This window comes from Rhinolophus sinicus, chromosome 17 (genome assembly GCF_057876585.1).
Source record: "Rhinolophus sinicus isolate RSI-liver-muscle chromosome 17, RSI-T2T, whole genome shotgun sequence".
NCBI lineage: Eukaryota > Metazoa > Chordata > Mammalia > Chiroptera > Rhinolophidae > Rhinolophus > Rhinolophus sinicus.
Genome location: NC_142517.1, coordinates 146,679,193 through 146,698,902, shown reverse-complemented (window position 1 = coordinate 146,698,902; position 19,710 = coordinate 146,679,193). Strand labels below are relative to the sequence as shown.

Here is a 19,710-nt window from a genome sequence, read left to right as displayed (position 1 = left end):
AGGAAATTGTAAATTGTTAAATCTTAACAATTTCATTTGAAATTAAGTGAGGAGTACATATGAATACACAACAAATAAATAATTTTGCTGTCTTGATAAGTAGCTCGGACACCAACTTTTTGATATATAGTACCTCCACATATAAGGCAAATTAGCTTTTCCTTTCTTTTCTATATGGTTAATGACAAGCAGTAAGAAAGAAAAAGCTTTAAGTAAATGACTATTGCCCATTAAGAGTTCATCCCAAACTCATTATCAACTTGTCAACCTTAAATTATGTATACATGACTATGCAATATTAATTGGGAAGTAGTGCTTGGTGAATTTGTCCTTTTGTTTCCATGGAAACAGTTGCTGGATTATTTCTCTTTGAATCTGGTTTTAAAGCAGAAAACTAAAGTACATTAATATCCCAGACGTTAAAAACTTAATATATCTCATAGATTTTTGAATGTGTTGGGTTTTTGAAACAGCATGCTTATATACTTCACGTAGTGTATCTTTTATTTATACTGAATTTATTGATTCTCTCTTTCCATCCCCCCAACCCACCTTTTCAGTAGAACAGCTTAAGAATAAAGGTGTTTCCTTATTTGACTTTGCATCCTTAGCATAAGTCACAGGTTCTAGCTGAAGCTCCTATTTAATAAAAGCATTTTGAATGAATAAAATATCATAATATAATCTATTTTCTCCTTCTAGTTGTAATAAAAAGTGAGCTTTGGTGTCAGACTCAATCCATGTGCTTGCATCCTTACTTCAATAAGTAGCTAGCTCTATGACCCATAGGTCAATCATATCAACTTTCTATATCTCATTTTCCATATTAAATGGGGTATAAAAAACCCCAAAGTCATGGAGTTGTGATTTTAAAATTGTATAATTGTTATAAAACATCTAGAATAATGCTTGACATAATAAGAAGTCAATAAATGGTAGTTATAATGACAATAACCATACTGGTGCTGCTACTACTTTTTGCTAGGCATGGTGATAGATACTCTGTATCTTCAATCATCTCTACAACCCTGTGTGATTATCTTCCTGCTGGTACCAGAAAGGATACTACTCCAGTGCCACTCAAGTTGTAAACTGTGAGGACAGGATTCAAACCCTCCTCTGCTTAACTCCAAGGCCTGGGATTTTATTCAATACAATATACTGCCTTTTCTGGATGTTTCATAAACCCAAAAAGGTACAACCTTTCTCTTTCAAACCTTTTCCAACTATTTTTATAAATTGAAATACGGCCACCTGATCCATCATAGAAGATAGCTAATTCAAAGTCAGTAGGTTGTACAAATAAATTTGCACACATTATACTCTATTTTTCATTTTTCAGAAAGTCAATTAATTAAGTTTCCTTGAGGTAGTGCAGAAAAGCATAAAATTGGATTTTTAGCACGGAAGTAAACATCTCTATTCTGTTTCAGAACTCTAAGTCTTTCTCAGGAGTCACCTGGGTGGCCCCAGAGAATTTCCAAAAATGTCCTGTTTACTCATATATGTCTCATTATAGGCCCTGGTCATGTCTCCTTTTAGAAAAAGTAATCAAATGTTTACTCATCAGCTGGGTCTATTGACTACAGTGTGAGAAATACTCCAAGAATAAAAGCTCCCTTTTCTAAGGGTATAGTCAGGTTCACAATTGTTCAAACAAACTTTTCAGTAAAGAAATGAGAATGTTAGATATTTTATTGGGGATCTTCACTAGAACTAGATTATAATAACTAGCATGCAAACAGTGTTGAAATTTAAAAACCACTCTCATACGTTTTATGTAGTGAACATAAATCCGTACGACATTGCTGCTAACACGGTATATTATGTATTTGAAAGCAATGACAACAAGCCTCCAACTCCCACCATAAAACAAAATAAATAAATAAAACCCTGAAGCACAGGACAAGTACATGACTAAAGTCACACCCACAAAGTGGCACATTCAGTGTTATTACACACAAAAATGTGCACTACACTATTCCTATTAAGGTTAAATATATGTACACTGAGAGATTCTGTAGAGTGATATTTACATGGCTAATGAGGAAGTGGAGATTTGACAAATAGGGCATGGATATAGCACAGAAAAACAGCCTTTCAGAACAACTTAGCTAGGCCTCCATTCAGCTTGAATTCTATTTTCTTTAATTATTTTCTAGTTAATCATAAGCACATCTGTTTATGGATTAAACTTATAAAGTGGATAAAGTTACAGATTTTTTTGGCACACAAACCAAAAAGTATTAGCTCAAACTTCATAAATTTTTAGATACCCTACTATTATGATGTACAAAAGCAACAACTTCAATTAAAGGATAAAATTAATATTTATTTTCAAAATGCATTATATCATTGCTGTTGAACTGCTTTAATTACAACTGATATTAAATTAATTTTGATTCCCACACCTAATCCAAATTAAGGTGGAAATTACCAATAAGGAGCATACAATCATAAAAGAATAATTCTTATTTGAGCAACTGAATATGTATGATGAATATATGTTTGTATAATTGTGATGAAGCCAACTGTATATTTCTGAAGATAATATATACAGAGGATGCCAAAAAAAGTATACACATTTTAAGAAAGGAAATAACTGTACTAAAATTGTAATACAGTGAATGATGCTAGCATTCATTTAAGTAACACCATCTTCTGAGTGAACATCATACTACACATTACTACCGTAATTCAATCCAACTTCAAAAAGTAATACATAGATAACATCTCTTAAAATGCATACATTTTTTTTGGCACCCCCGGTATTTTTGAAAAGAATGGTTCTCAGTGGGTCCACAAAGTCAATACGATTTTAATAATAACACTAAGATATGACCTGCAGATTTCACCCTCACTTCTCATGAATATACAAAGAGTCTTCCAGAGACTACATGGTGTGTGGCATCACAGTAGATTGAATACCGAAACAGAGATTAAGAATCCAGCTATCTTCTAATAGGCAATTGATGCAATGTACAAAACTATAAATGATGCTAATTTTCTTACCATGTTATTTTTCTTTGGAAAATATTTGTCAAAAATCTTAATTATGTTAACATGTAATGAATTATTGTTTAATTTTAGTGAATTAATAAATAGGTTTTAAGGTTCTCAGTTTTAGTTTCAATATAGTAAATATTAATAGTTTTACCCCACATAAACAAAAGCTCTTTGGGGTTCACATTGAAAGGTCCATAGGACCAAAAGTTTCAGAGCTATTGGTAAAGAAACAAGAAAACACTATTTATTCAGTCTTAAACTATCTACTTACTTTTACAAATCCCAATGATAAAGATCTTTATGGTCCTTGTAATATATGAGAAGTCATTAAAGTAGATCTACTTAAATAACCTTGAAGCATTTTATTCATAACATAAAATAATACTGAGCTCCTTAGAAATTGCTCCATTTGCAAAATATATTTATAACTTAACCAAAATAAATAATTCATACCTCACCAAGTGAGTAATAACGTCTTGGGATCTGGGAGTCCGGATAGATGTTTTCAAGGTACCAAGAAAAGGGCTTACACTTCAGATTTTCTCTTAGTGTTTTTCTGACTGACACATCTCCATAATCCACTTTGACAACACCTGAAATTTTTCAGAGAAACACATAAATCAGTTTGTGCTATTTCTGTTTTAGTACTGTTTCACTCTGTTTAATTTGCTATCAGGTTTTTTTCTCTATAATTATAAATCCATCAAATTCAATTGTATAAGCAGTTGCTACTACACTGATTTTCTTGCTAACATCCAATTAGTACATTAAATAGATATAAAAAAGTTTTTCCATGGAATATGACTTTTCAAATGCAAATATTTATCATCAAGTACTTGTACTTCTTAGACTGAATAATTAATCAGCTAAGTATAAATTGGTATTAATTTAGCATCTCATAATCAAAGCTTATCTGAGCTGTGTGACAATGTTGTCGTTTCTCTTTAATAAAAATTTCAATAGCGCCAACATTTTTCTTAATGCTCATAGTTTCCCTACAGTGTCATTTACTTACCACCTGCAGATTTCATGAGAAATTTACTCTATAAATATGATCCTCACAATGTACATACAGCACTTACATGTTCTAACTTTCCCTTCTCCTTCTTCAACTTTTATTCTACCTAGACTTACCATAGACCTGATTTTTTCTTGATTGATTTTTTCCTGTTTTATTTTATGATTTAATATAAGCCACCTGAAATCCTTGGCTAAATTAGTAAATAAGCATAAAGAAATGAACATAAAATAATAGAATATACTTGCAGGTGTATATTAAAAATTACTTAGCTTTACTTCATATAATAACAGAATATATGAAATTAAAATAATTATTTTCATTGAAGATCATTAGAGAATGCTTTCCAGTTGATATGAAAAAACAATTATGCCACTAATTTTTATATGAAATATATGGTGATATGATTTGTTCATTATTATCAATATTAAAATTGACATTTGACTGAATGACTAACTTTGATAAGACTGTAATTCTTTCTCATATTGTTTTGAAAAGGTCTCTGTTTAACACGTTTCTTAAAGACCACTAAGCAACTAGATTTTGGTGCAGAAAAAAATCACCCAGTATTCAGTATATTCTATCCCAACCAAGCATCAATTGCCCATCAATCATTCTGTAAAATAAGAAGCAATTATTCAGACAGCCTAAATGCCTGCAACTAGTGCCATTATTTGGGTCACTATATTCAAAGGCAATGACACTCTTGAAACTCATCACCTGCTAGTCCCACCTTCCCTCCACTCTTTCTTCAGAATCTTTGTTTTACAAAATTAAATGTTTTAGCATTGTTAGAAAGCATTCTGATGATGCTTACCTGGCCAAAACGTTTCCTTCTAAGAAAATATCGATATTTCTAGCTGATGTTTGAAGAGAAAACAAAAAGATCTAAGGGCATTTTAAACAGATATATAATATTTGCTTTCAAAATAATTTTATCCAGAACTTCTGAAGTTCAGCCTTCAAAAGAAAAGTCTTGAAAAAATTTACAAAATAGATCACTAAAAGAATGTCTCTTTGTGTTAAGTGCTATGACAACAGAAATCATCTAATCGATAGTCTTTAAAATCTTATAAAGAGATGCCATTGGGTCCAGGAAAAAAAGGTACTGTAGCTTTAGAGGACTTAGTTCAACAGTCAGTTTTCCTGTTCTGGTTTCATTTTTGAGGTAGGTGATTTAATTGAGGTCATTTTTTATATATCATTCATCTCTTTTTTATCATGTTAAGATTTAACAGACTGGGCTGCAAATTTTTTTTCCTAGGGGCATTTTATGAGCAGTTTTCTGATTGGAAGGCAGTTTGAAATTTCATTTGTATATTATTTTACATTAGATAAGAGAAAATGGTAACTTTGCCCGCATCATATTTGGCAAAGGGTAGCAAGTGGAGAATGATAGAAATTGTAATGGAAAGCTAAATCCTTCTTACTCTTCCACCTGAAGCTACCGCTTGGCTTTAACGCTGGCACTTGGGTTTTGTCCTAGTCCTAGAAAATTACTTTAAATTATCTTTAGAACTGCATAAAAAAATATCTTGAGCTTATCTTAATATTTTGGGAAGGATGGATTTTCCCCTCTTGTCTATATTTTCCTACTTAGAAGTGAAATATTGTGTTAAGAGATAGTAGTGCTCACCAGACGGCCCATATAACCTCCATTTCGCAGGTCCCTGCACGGATGCAGGAACATCTGTCTGGTCCTAGTGACTGAACCATGGGGGAAAGGGACATCTGTCAGTTCTGGTCTTAAATATAGAAGAGCAGGTCTGACACCATCCAGCTTTCTTTTCCTTCAGTACAGGGAGTGAGGTCTTGGACCCCAGTGGGCACAGCTATCAAATGGTGAGGTCTTTGTTGGCCTTGTCAGTGAGTGACTGTGAAGAAGAGCCTGAATTAGATTATTTAGATCCATGGCTTAAAATAGAATCTTCCATGTTTTGCAAACCTTATCTCCAAGCTCCTCTAATTTATATAATTGTTTATCCAACAGTTTTACTGTGGTCTCTAAGAGGCATCTCAAATTTGACACATCTGAAATAATCCTCTTGATTTTCCCTCTTGTTCCATCTCCAACGTTCTCCATTTCAGTAACTAGCACACATATCTACCCATTTGCTCAGGGCAAAACCATAGGAATAATTCTCTTTATCTCACATACATATATTCAATATACTAGCAAATTCTGTTGGCTCTTCATTCATAATATACCCCCCTGCCCCTCCACCAACCCCTCTACCATCCTAGTCCCACCCTCTCTCATCTCTTGCCTAGACTAACATTGCAACAGCTTCCTAACTAGTCCCTCTGACATCTTACATTGCTCCTTCTATCCCTTATTCACTATTGCCTGCTCCCTAGACAATACATTTTAAATATAAATAAAATCATGTCACTCCCCTGCTCCAAAGCTTCTAATGATTTTCCATGGTGCCAGGAATAACTGACAACATCCTAACCATTGCTTAAGATCCTTCATGAACTGACTCTTGACTATCTCTCTGAATTAGTCAGCTATATTCACTTTATCGTAGTCACACAGGCTTTTTTTGTTGTTGTTATTTTTTTTTTTTCCTTTGCTTTTCTTCTAACATGCCAAAGCCAATCCCAATTCATGGCTTTGTACTCATCTTTGTTCCTGTCTGGAATGGTATTATCCTAAAATGAGCTGTCCTTCACTTTGTACAAGTCTTTGCTCAAACTTCACTTCCTTAGGTTCACCCTGACCTTCTTATCTAAATTGATCCCTCCAATACATCATCCTGAGGCAGGCTCTCTTCCTCTGTCCTGCTTAATTGTTCTTCAGAGCACTCATTACTACCTGATATTATATTATAGATTAATCTGCTCATTGCCTCCCACCAAAAACTTCAGATAAATTATTTAATCTCTTGAAGCCTTAGGTATCCTATCTGATAATATCTTATGAGATGCTGTGAATACTAAATACTGTCTGAAAAGGGCATAGTGCAGTGCCTTGTATATAATAATTGCTGAATACATATTGCATGTTGGAATGGATGTCTGTTGTTTTTGCATGCCCAATATCCATTCTGCCTCTGGTAAGAGCATTGAAGTTTTTTGGGGGCAACAATCCCTCCCCCCCACTTTCAGTTTGTACAGTTTGGTGACCCTATTCCTCTACCCACATTTCCAGCTCCAAATGGGGCACAGACTGAAAGCATGTCACCAGGGAATCTTGTTAAAATGTAGATTCTGATTTGGTTGGTTTGGAGCGAGGCCTGAGAGTCTGCATATCTAACGAGCTCCCAGGGGATGCTGCTGTTGCTTAGGCCAGACTCTGAGTAACACCCAAGACAATCAAAACATTCCATTTCTCAACCTTATACACAACCGGTTGTAAATGGGGTCAGGAGTGGGCATGTGCACCAGCCAGCCTAATCAAAGTATACTGAGAATTTGCTCATTGAATTTGAAGCTCTATTTCCTCTGAAATTGCTAGCTATAAAGATGCTTTAAACCTGGAACTTTTCTGGGGCTACCATATAGAGAATTCCTATGACAATGATGCAAATGCAGGAGTAAGATAAATAAACATATGGAAAGAAAGAGAAAGAGAAGAAAAAAAAAGACAATTATAGAGCGGAGGCCAAATAAAAAATAAGTCAACAGTCACGTATTCTTTGTATTCAAACTACATATACGGCAAGTTCTCGAGGCACGTGGGACACATCAGTGAACAAAACAAAAGTATCTTCCTCTGTGGAGTTTCAGTGGGGGAAGACATAAATAAACAGCAACACATTAAAAGGTGAAACATAAATAGACAGCAACACATTAAAAGGTGAAATAGACTAGGGTAAGGAAAGAAGGTTGCAATAGAAGAAATCCCAATGCACTATTACATACTATTTTCAAAGGCAACTTATAAGAATTGCAAGTTTTTAAGGTAAAGCTTTCAATGGGATCTGCACAAACCTGGAAAGGCCTTGACAATGAAATGAAGGTGCATAATGAATTAGGAAAAAAGAGTATTTTAATTAACTACAGGTTTGCAGTTTTGATTAATAGGTAAATGATAACACTTATAGGTTGTTATAATTTATTAAATAACCTGTCCTTTATTCATCATTTAAAAATCTATTTTATGGTAATATTAAATTTAGATATATAGGGCATTTATGTTTTAAAATTTGAAATAGTTAATATATTGAAAATCATAATGATCTCCATTAAATTCTTCCCTAGTAGATGCTCAATAAACCTAATGGTTCTGGTTCCCTTATAATCAAGGTACCTGATGACAGGATAGCCAGATTATAGGCTAAAGCTTAGAATTTTATATATAAGAACATATATTGCAGCATAGTTTAAAGAAAAGGGAAAATGATTTTCCTTCAATAGGGAATGCTTATGCAATGGTATATCTTATTGACAAAATAGAATTCATATATTGAAACAATTATGTCTGAATAAGGAATGTTATGTCCAAATATGGAAAATGTTAACAAAATATTTTTAAATGTTTTATACTGTCATAACTAATTAAAAGGAAAACATATGGAAAAAACTGAGTAAAATAAAAACTGCACATTCCCTTTGCTAATTAAAAAAATAAATTAATTAATAGAGAGAATTTAATATATCTCTATTTTTTCCTTAAGCACAGTAATTCAAACTATGCAATTAATCATAGTTTTTGTATATACAATGACATATTAATATACTTGCATAGCTTCGTAAACCTGTATACATAGTTTCAACTAGGATTTTGTTTTTAATACTTTCAAAATTACCTATAATAGAAAATCTTCTTTAGTGTCATTTACTTTGAATAACTGTCATCAAGAACTTTATTAATAAAGATCTGAACTTCTTTCTCCTTAAAAGTAATAATAAATCATTTTTAAACCAACTAGAGATTATTGTATCCTAAAGTATATATATTTCATAAAGTTTTTGCTTTATATGCTATATTTTGCTATATATGCTATATTTTGTCAGAGGTTTAGTGGATTACTTGGAATACTTTTTTTATTATTCAAAACTACTCTTTCAGTGATGTCATAGGAATGGCGGTAGCGGGGTGCACTTTTTGAGTTCTCTACAGGCACAAGAGCCCATAGAGGCCAAACCACATTTAAGTGGTCAACCCTCATGCAGCAGAACACCCTGCGGTGGGCAGAGCCAAGTCTCACAACTAGTCAGCATAGGAGTTAACCCCACCTACTCACAAGCAAAAAGCAATTACAGATCTTCTTTAACAGGACAATATACACAACACAAGAGTCACCTTTGGAGCACACGCAGAGGAGAAGAATGAAGTAGTGCAAGTCAAATATAAAGGACACATACTACATACGATAACCCAGCAAGAACTAAGAACTCTAGGGGATCTACCTAATACATTGAAGCAAACAGAGAGAGTCAGCCAGAATGGGGAAACAAAGAAACATGTCCCAAATAAAAGAACAGAAGAAACCTCCAGAAATGGAAACAAATGAAACAGAGGTAACCAACCTATCAGAGACAGAGTTCAGAACACTGATGATAAGAATGTTTAAGGAGCTTAGAGATGACATAAAGAAGAATATAGAAATCATAATGAACAATCAGTTAGAGCTAAAGAACACAATTACTGAAATAAAGATCTCACTTGAAGGAATTACCAACAGGTTAGATGAAGCCGAGGATCGAATCAGCGACTTAAAAGACAAGTTAGCAGAGATCACCCAAACAGAACAACAGAAAGAAAAAAGAATATAAAACCATGAAGATGGTTTAAGAGACCTCTGGGATAACATCAAGCACAACAACATGCGCATCGTAGGAATACCAAAAGGTGAAGAGAGGAAGCAAGGGATTGATAATGTATTTGAAGTAATAATGTCCGAAAACTTCCCTAACCTGATGAAGGAAGCCAACATACAAGCCCAGGAAGTGAGAGAGTTCCAACTATGATAAACCCAAACAGGTTCACACAAGACACATTTTAGTTAAAATGGCAAAGTTTAAAGACAAAGAGAGAATCCTAAAAGCAGCAAGAGAAAGACAGAGGGTTACATACAAGGGAACTCCCATAAGACTATCAAATGACTTTTCTACAGAAACATTGAAGGCCAGGAGGGAGTGGCAGGAGATACTCAAAGTGATGGAAAACAAAGGTCTACAATCTAGATTGCTTTATCCAGCGCAGCTATCATTTAAAGTTGATGGAAAGATAAAGAGCTTCCCAGAAAAGAATAAGATAAAGGTATTTATTACCACCAAGCCAGCATTGCAAGAAATACTAAAAGGACTTCTGTAAATAGAAGAAAGATGAAAACAATCTAACTACAAATTTAAAAATGGCAATAACTATGTACTTATCAAGAATCACTTTAAATGTAAATGGATTAAATGCTCCAATCAAGAGACATAGGGTGGCTAAGTGGATAAGAAAGCAAGACCCTTCTACATGCTGTATACAAGAGACTCATCTCAGATCAAAAGACACACACAGGCTGAAAGTGAGGGGTTGGAGTACGATATTTCATGCAAATGGAAATGAGAAAAAAGCTGGAGTTGCAATACTTATATCTGACAAAATAGACTTTAAAATAAAGAACGTATTAAAAGACAAAGATGGGTACTATATAATAATAAAGGGATTGATCCGACAAGAGGACATAACCCTAGTAAATATCTATGCTCCCAACATAGGAGCACCTAAATATATAAAACAGATATTGACTGACAAGACAGAGATCAACAGTAACACTATCATAGTAGGGGACTTCAACACACCTCTGACAACAAGGGACAGGTCTTCCAGACAGAAAATCAATATGGAAACAACAGCCTTAAATGACACATGGGGCCACTTGGATTTAATCGATATTTTCAGAGCATTTCACCCCAAAGCTGCAGAATACACGTTCTTCTCAAGCACACATGGAACATTTTCCAAGATAGACCATATGTTGGCCACAAAACAAGTCTTGATAAATTTAAGAAAATTGAAATCATACCAATTGTCTTCTCTGACCACAGTGCTATGAAATTAGAAATGAACTACAGGAAAAAAACTGGAAGATACTCCAATTCATGGAGGCTGAATAACATGTTACTAAATAATGAATGGGTCAAGCAGGAGATCAAGGAAGAAATCAAAAGATATCTCGAGACAAATGAAAATGAAAACACGACAACCCGAAATCTATGGGATGAAGCGAAAGCAGTCCTAAGAGGGAAATTCATAGCATTGCAGGCCTACTTAAAGAAACAAACAAACAAAAAATCACTAATCAACAGTTTATCTTCACACTTAAGGGATCTGGAAAAAGAACAGCAAAATAAGCCCAAAGGGAGTACAAGGAAGGAGATAATAAAGATCAGAGTGGAAATAAATGAAATAGAAACCAGAAAAACAATACAAAAGATCAATGAACCCGAGTTGGTTCTTAGAGAAGATAAAACTGACAAACCTTTAGCCAGACTTATTAAAAAAGAGAGAAGACCCAAATTAATAAAATCAGAAATGAAAGAGGAGAAGTGACAACAGACACCGCAGAGATACAAGAAATTTTAAGAAATTACTATGAGCAACTATATGCCAACAAATTTGACAATCTGGAAGAAATGGACAATTTTCTAGAGGCATACAACCTTCCAAGGTCAACTCAAGAAGAAACAGAAAACCTGAATAGACTGATTACTATCAGGGAAATTGAATCAGTAATCAACAATCTCCCAACAAACAAAAGCCCTGGACCAGATGGCTTTACAGGTGAATTTACAAAACGTTCAAAAAAGAATTATCACCTATTCTCCTCAAGCTCTTCCAAAAACCCCAGAAGCAGGGAAGGCTCCCAAACACTTTTTACGAAGCCACTATCACCCTGATTCCAAAATCAGACAAAGACACCACAAAAAAAGAAAACTACAGGCTGATATCTCTAATGAACAAAGAAGCAAAAACCCTCAACAAAATATTAGCGAACAGAATTCAGCAATACATTAAAAAGACCATACACCATGATCAAGTGGGATTCATCCCTGGTATGCAAGCATGGTTCAACATCCGCAAATCAATTAATGTGATACACCACATTAACAAAATGAAAAATAAAAATCACATGATCATATCAATAGATGCAGCAAAAGCATTTGATAAAATCCAGCAGCCATGTATGATAAAAACCCTTAAGAAAGTGGGAATAAAGGGATCATATCTCAACATAATAAAGACCATATATGATAAACCCACAGCTAACAGCATACTCAATGGGGAAAAGCTAAAACCATTCCCCTTAAGATCAGGAACAAGGCTAGGTTGCCTACTTTTTCCACTTGTATTCAACATGGTGCTGGAAGTTCTAGCCACAGCAATCAGACAAGAAAAAGAAATAAAAGGCATCCAAATCAGTAAGGAGGAAGTACAATTGTCATTATATGCAGATGACATGATACTATATATAGAGAACCCTAAAGACTCCACCAAGAAATTATTAGAGCTGATAGATGAATTTAGTAAAGTATCAGGATACAAAATTAATATTCAGAAATCAGTTGTATTTGTATATACCAATAATAAAACATCAGACGGAGAAATTGAAAAAACAATCCCATTTACAATTGCTTCAAAGACTATAAAATACCTGGGAATAAATTTAACCAAAGAAGTAAAAGATCTATATTCAGAAAATTATAAGACACTGAAGAAAGAAATGAAAGAAGATACAAATAGATGGAAACACATACCATGTTCATGGGTTAATATAGTTAAAAGAAGAATTAATATAGTTAAAATGTCCATACTGCCTAAGGCAATATACATGTTCAATGCAATTCTTATCAAACTACCAATGATTTTTTTCACAGAAATAGAACATATAATCCTAAAATTTATATAGGACCAAAAAGACCCTGGATAGCCTCAGCAATCTTGAGAAATAAGAACAAAGTGGGAGGTATAACAATACCTGACATCAAATTATACTACAAGTCTACAGTAATCAAAACAGCATGGCACTGGCATAAAAACAGACACATAGATCAATGGAACAGAATAGAGAGTCCAGAAATAAATCCATGCCTATATGGCCATTTAATCTACGACAATGGAAACAAGACTGTACAGTGGGGTAAAGACAGTCTATTCAATAAATGGTGCTGGGAAACCTGGAGAGACACATGCAACAAAGTGAAGCTGGACCACCTCCTTACACCATATACAAAAATAAATTCAAAATGGCTTAAAGACTTAAATGTAAGATTTGCAACCATAAAATTCCTAGAAGAAAATATAGGAAGAAACTTCAGAGACATTACCCGGAGTAAGATTTTTACTGATATATCCCCTGGCGCGAGGGAAGTAAGAGAAAAAATAAACATGTGGGATTACATCAAACTAAAAAGCTTTTTCACAGCAAAGGAAACCATAAATAAAACAAAAAGGGATCCTACTGAATGGGAAAAGATATTTGCCAATGATATATATGATAAGGGGTTAATATCACAAATTTATAACAAACTCACTCAACTCAACTCCAAAAAAATGAACAACCCAACTAAAAAATGGGCAGAGGACATCAAGAGACATTTTTCTAAAAAGGACATACAGATGGCAAACAGACATATGAAAAACGCTCAACCTCACTAACCATCAGAGAAATGCAAATAAAAACCACAATGAGACACCACCTCACCCCAGTCAAAATGGCTATCATCAATAAATCAACAAACAACAAGTTCTGGTGCAGATGTGGAGAAAAGGGAACCCTTGTGCACTGTTGGTGGGATTGCAGATTGGTGCAGCCACTATGGAAAACAGTATGGTATCTCAAAAATCTGAAAATGGAACTACCTTGTGATCCAGAAATTCCACTCCTAGGTATCTATCTGGAGAAATCCAAAACTCTAATTCAAAAAACTTTATGCACTCCTATGTTTATTGCAGCACTATACACAGTATCTAAGATATGGAAACAAGTGAAATGTCCATCGGTAGATGACTAGATTAAGAAACTGTGGTACATTTGTACAATGGAGTATTACGCAGCCATAAAGAAGAAAGAAATCTTACCATTTACAACAACATGGATGGACCTAGAGAACATTATGTTAAGTGAAATAAGTCTGACAGAGAAAGACAAATACCATATGATCTCACTTATATGTGGAATCTAAAGAAAATAAATGAATGAACTAATCAGAAACAGTTTTGGAGACATAGAGGAAAAACTGAGGGTTGCTAGATGGGAGGGGGGTGGGGATAAGGGGGAAGGTGAGAGTATTAGAAAACAGTCAGTAACCACAAGATGGCCACGGGGTTTTGAAAATTAATTTGGGGAATGTAATCGATAATGTTGTAAAGATTTTGTAGGGTATCCGATGGACACTTGTCTCATTAGGGAGAGCACCTCAGGGATGATGTAGATGCCTGATCACTGCATTGTACACCTGAAGTTGAAGCTTAACAATAATGAGTGTCAACTACAAGTTTATATATGTGTGTGTGTGTGTGTGTGTGTGTACCTGTGTGTGTGTGTGTGTGTGTGTGTGTGTGTGTGTGTGTGTGTATACGTATATACTTACAAGAAGCGGAGTACAGCATTAGGAATAGAGACAGTGGAAATGTAATGGCTGTGTGCAATGTCAGAGGGGTAGTGCATGGGGGGTGGGGGGTTCACACAGTGTGAGGGATATAAATGATAAACATCTAAGTATTACTTTGTCTTGTGCATCTGAAACTAATTAAAAAAATGTAAAAAAATGTAAAAACAAAACACACTACTCTTTCAACCCACTATTTAAATTATTACACGTTCTTGATATGCAGAAAAATGCCCGAGGCTCATAGCCAGCCACTCATTAGGAAATCACTGTATAGAACTCCATTAACTGGAAGCTGATGGCCCATGCCAGCTAATAATACATAGTGATTATCTGTTGAATTTAGCATTTACTATTTTGACTGCAATTTTATTTCAATGGAGTAAAAATAAGATAATGAATTGTAACAAGATCATAGCTTCTGTTGAGAATTACGTCACACAAAAGATACAAATATCAGACAACTTCTCAATTTATTTGTCTATCTGATCTCCATAGTCAAAAGTTTGGGCAGGGTTTGAGGCTAAATTTTCCAGGTAATTGCCTCAAACTTCAGTTCAATTTGACAATAAAAATCTAATATTGAACTGCTTTGTCCCAGATGAATGAGAATATGGGAAATAAGAAAAGTGAACCTTTGCAATTGCCTTTTAATATAAAGGTCAATTTGATATCAGTTGAAGCAAATTGACTATAAAATCTACAATTGCTAGGAAAAAATTGCAAGTGCGGACCTCCACAGCAGTGTTTACCATCCTTCAGAAGCCAGAGCAGCCAGAATATAAAGTCACCTGTGCCCTAACTCATATATTTTATGGAAAATGCAAAGGAAATATTGAGCCACTGAAACCTCTACTGACCTACCCTGTGCTTTTGTTTTGTTTTGTTTTCTGTTTTTTATCCCCCAGTAGTAAGAAAAAAAATTGCATACAATGTATATGTTTATCTTTTAAAAAGTTAAGTTATTTGAGAATTATGTATTTATTGCAGATAATTCTAAAACATAGCTAAATAGGGAAGTAAAATAAAACTCATCTGTAATATAGTTATATAATGATATTTCTAGACTTTATACATAATTATATAATACAACTTCTCTTGGAAAAATTTATACTGTGATATGCAACTTGCTTGCTTTTTAAAACAATATGTCATGAACACTCTTCAGGTCAATTCAACTCTTCTGTATCTTTGTTTTTAATGCCTCTGTGGCATTTTATTTTACAAGCTGGTAATAACTTATTTAATCAGAGCCCTATAGATGGACATTCAAGCTGTTTCTAATTTTGAACTCAAGAATCAACAAACATCTTTATACCTTTTTTTTTATTATGCCCTTGATTATTTCATTAGAATTATATCTACAAGCAATGTATTTTGAGAAATAATATGCCAGTTTCAAGACTTTTAAAACTATAAATCTATTACTAACCTGCTGTCCAGAAAGGTACATCAAATTTGCAGATGCTCTAACAGTATAAGAAGTCAATTTCCCTTTCAGAACACTGACTATTTTAATTTATTCTTTAATTTACCACTTCTTGTTATGTGGAGATAAATGGTACCTCATTATTATTTAAAATTGATTACTAGTTAATATTTTATTGGTGTATCGCTTTGGTCAAGGGAAGCAAAAGAACAAAATAAACACGTGGGACTACATTAAACTAAAAAGTCTTTTCACAGCAAAGGAAAGCATCAACAAAACAAAAAGACATCCTACTGAATGGGAGAAGATATTTGCCAATGATTCACCTGATAAGAGGTTAATATCCAGAAGTTATTTAAAACTCATACAACTCAACACCTAAAAAACAAGTAACCCAATTAAAAAATGGGCAGACGACATGAAGAGACATTTATCTAAAGAGGACATACAGATGGCCAATAGACATATGAAAAAATGCTCAACGTCACTAATCACTAGAGAAATGCAATTAAAAACCACAATGAAATATGACCTCACTCCTGTCAGCGTGTCTTTCATTAGCAAAACAAAAACAACAAGTGTTGGCAGGGATGTGGAGAAAAGGGAACCCCCGTGCACTGTTGGTGGGATTGCAAATTGGTGCAGCCACTATGGAAAACAGTGTGGAGTTTCCTCAAAAAAATTAAAAATAGAGCTACCTTATGACCCAGCAATTCCACTCCTGGGTATTTATCTAAAGCAATCCAAAATACTAATTCGAAAAAATATATGCATCCCTGTGTTTATTGCCATGTTATTCCCAATGGCCAAGATATGGAAACAACCGAAATGCCCATCAACAGACGATTACATAAAAAAACTGTGGTACGTTTATACAATGGAGTATTACTCTGCCATAAAAAATGATGAAATCTTTCCATTTGTAACAATATGGATGGGCATAGAAAATATTATGTTAAGTGAAATAAGTCAGACTGAGAAAGACAAATACCATATGATCTCACTTGTATGTTGAATATAAAGTACAGAATAAATGAGCAAACAAAACAGAAATAGACTCAGAGATACAGAGAAAAAACTGACGGTTGCTGGATGGGATGACTGAGGGATGAGGAGAAGGTGAAGGGATTAGAAAGTACAAATTGGTAGTCACAAAATAGTTACAGGAATTTGAAATATGGTATGGGGAATATAAACAATAATGTTAGAAAGATTATAGAGGGTGCCAGAGGGGTATTGGACTCATCAGGAGCATCACCTTATAGATTGTGTAGATGCCTGACCATTGCACTGTACACCTGACGCTGATGTAGAATAATATTGAATGTCAACTAGTATGTAATTAAATATATATGCATAGGGTGCCAAGAAAATGCATACAAATTTTAAGAAAGGAAAACTATATTGAAATTGTAATACTAAATACATACCAATAACAAAAGATGAATACAAATCGCGATTAACTTCTGCAATTACAAGAGGTGATCAAAGTGGTTACCAATAGCATCCAGACACTTGTGATTACAGCGAACTACTGCTTGAACAATGTTGACAAGTATCTACTTGTATACGTTTTTTTTTGGCACCCCCCCATATAAACACACACATGCATACGAGGTTTGACAATTAAGGTCGTGAACTCATCCTGGAGAAAGTGCTACATAACCTATTGCTGAATATCACTACGGTCACCTTTGAAATACTCCCCTTGGGACGATATGCACTGACACCAGTGTCTATTCCACCCTTCAAAGCAATTTTGGAACTCTTTTTCTGGAATGGCCATCAGAGCTGTCATCATATGATCCTTGATGTCCTGAATGTCATCAAAATGTCTTCCTTTCAATATTTCCTTTATCTTTGGGTAAAGAAAGAAGTCATTGGGGGCCAGATCAGGTGAGCAGGGAGTGTGTTCCAATGCAGTTATTTGGTTACTGGTTAATAGCACCCTCACAGACAGTGCTGTGTGAGCCGTACATTGTCATGAAGCACAAGTCATGAACTGTTGGTGAAAAATTCAGGTTGTCTTTTTCATGTAGTCTTTTCAGCACTTCCAAATAGTAAAGTTGGTTAACTGTTTTGTCCAGTTGGTACAAATTTGTAATGAATAATCCCTCTGATGTCAAAAAAGATTAGCAAGATTGCTGCAACAAGTTCTCGAACTTAATTGTCAGACCTCGTGTGTGTGTGTGTGTGTGTGTGTGTGTGTGTGTGTGTGTGTGTGTTCATGGAATGTATAGGGAATATAGTTAATGGTATTATAACAGCTATACATGTCAGCGGGGTAGTAGACTTAGAGGGGGGATTATCACTTTGTGATGGGTGTAAATGTCTAATAATTATGTTGTTTTGTACACCTGAAACTAATATAAAAAATAAATTTAAAAAATTGATTACTAGTAATGATAATTTTTCTCCTATTGGGCTTGTTACTTCTTCTTTTATAAACTAACTATTCTTTCCCTTTCCCCAGTTTTCCACTGAAGTGTTCACTTTTTGAAGTATAAGTATTCTTGATACAAGGATATCGGGGATGGATGCTGTAAACATTTAACTTTTAGGCACTGATGTTTGCAATACAAAAGAAATGCTAAAAATTGTTTCCTTTGTCTTTTCTTTCCTTCATATTATATTTAAAAAGGCTTTCGCTATCCAGAAGTACATATTTTTAAATGTCCAGCTGTATCTTCTTCCATTCTTAAAACTTTTCACTTCATATTTTTTCCTCATTAACTCATTAATCATCTGAAATTTATTTTAGTGTATCTTCAACCATGCTCCTTTTTCACTTTTGTTGTTTTTGTTTCTTTTGTACATATAGTATATACATTTTTTAAATGATTTACTGTTTCTGTTTCAGTTTTCTTTAATTAAGAACCCTAACCATCTCTCTAATGTGTCTTATTGCTGGAACAATATGTAGGCCATTAACTTGTGTAATCTAAATTTTACCTAGGATCAACTTGGTTTCATATGTAGCTGTATATTTAGATGACATTATTTTGACCGCTGTGAAATCTAAATGAGGATTTACATTATGAAATTGGTTTTCATTGAGAGTAAAAAAAAAAAAAAAAAAAGAAGTTACTTAAACAGTTACTTAAAACTTTATTTTATCAGCACTGTGAATATGCTGAGCTGCTTGAGTGTTTTATCACATACTTTTTATCTATTTATTTATTTTTAATTAGAAAGCTCAGGAGCAATTCTTTCATGAACTCAGAAATAAGAGAATCTGTGCTCTCCCCCGCAACTGATTTTTACCTTAAAAACACTACTAACTTTATAGCTGAGAAGGAATCTATCTTCTAGCACGTATAGTGTATAAATTTAGAATTTATAAAACCATCATAAACCATTTTCGGAATAGGACAGGCATTCGTCCTACACCCATGGCATGGTATGGTATGGTTGGTTAGGTCCCAGAAGTACTGGAAGAACAGATATAGCATTATTTAAGGGATTCATGTTCTTCATTTCACAATAAACACCTCTGTATATACTTTCTCATTAAAACACTATAACATCCCTATCTATTACTGGTTTTTGTTTGTTTGTTTGTTTGTTTCTTTCTTTCTTTCTTTAAAGGATGAAAGAACTGAGACATTGAATGGTTAAATAACTTGCTCAAGCTTACTTCGAAAATAGGAGGGGGAGAATTAGAAGTCACTCATGTCCATCTAACATAAAATTCCATGACGTT

At 34.1% G+C, this 19,710-nt stretch overlaps 1 protein-coding gene across 6 annotated transcripts in view; it reads right to left on the bottom strand.

Moving 5' to 3' along the window:
• Positions 1-19,710, bottom strand: part of GALNT13 (polypeptide N-acetylgalactosaminyltransferase 13) — a 462,057-nt gene that overhangs the window by 49,158 nt on the left and 393,189 nt on the right. For all 6 annotated transcript variants that reach the window (XM_074336508.2, XM_074336503.2, XM_074336499.2 and 3 more), the window contains exon 10: positions 3,460-3,599. In XM_074336508.2, the coding sequence (XP_074192609.1) occupies positions 3,460-3,599 (140 nt within the window). The remainder of the gene's footprint in view (positions 1-3,459; positions 3,600-19,710) is intronic.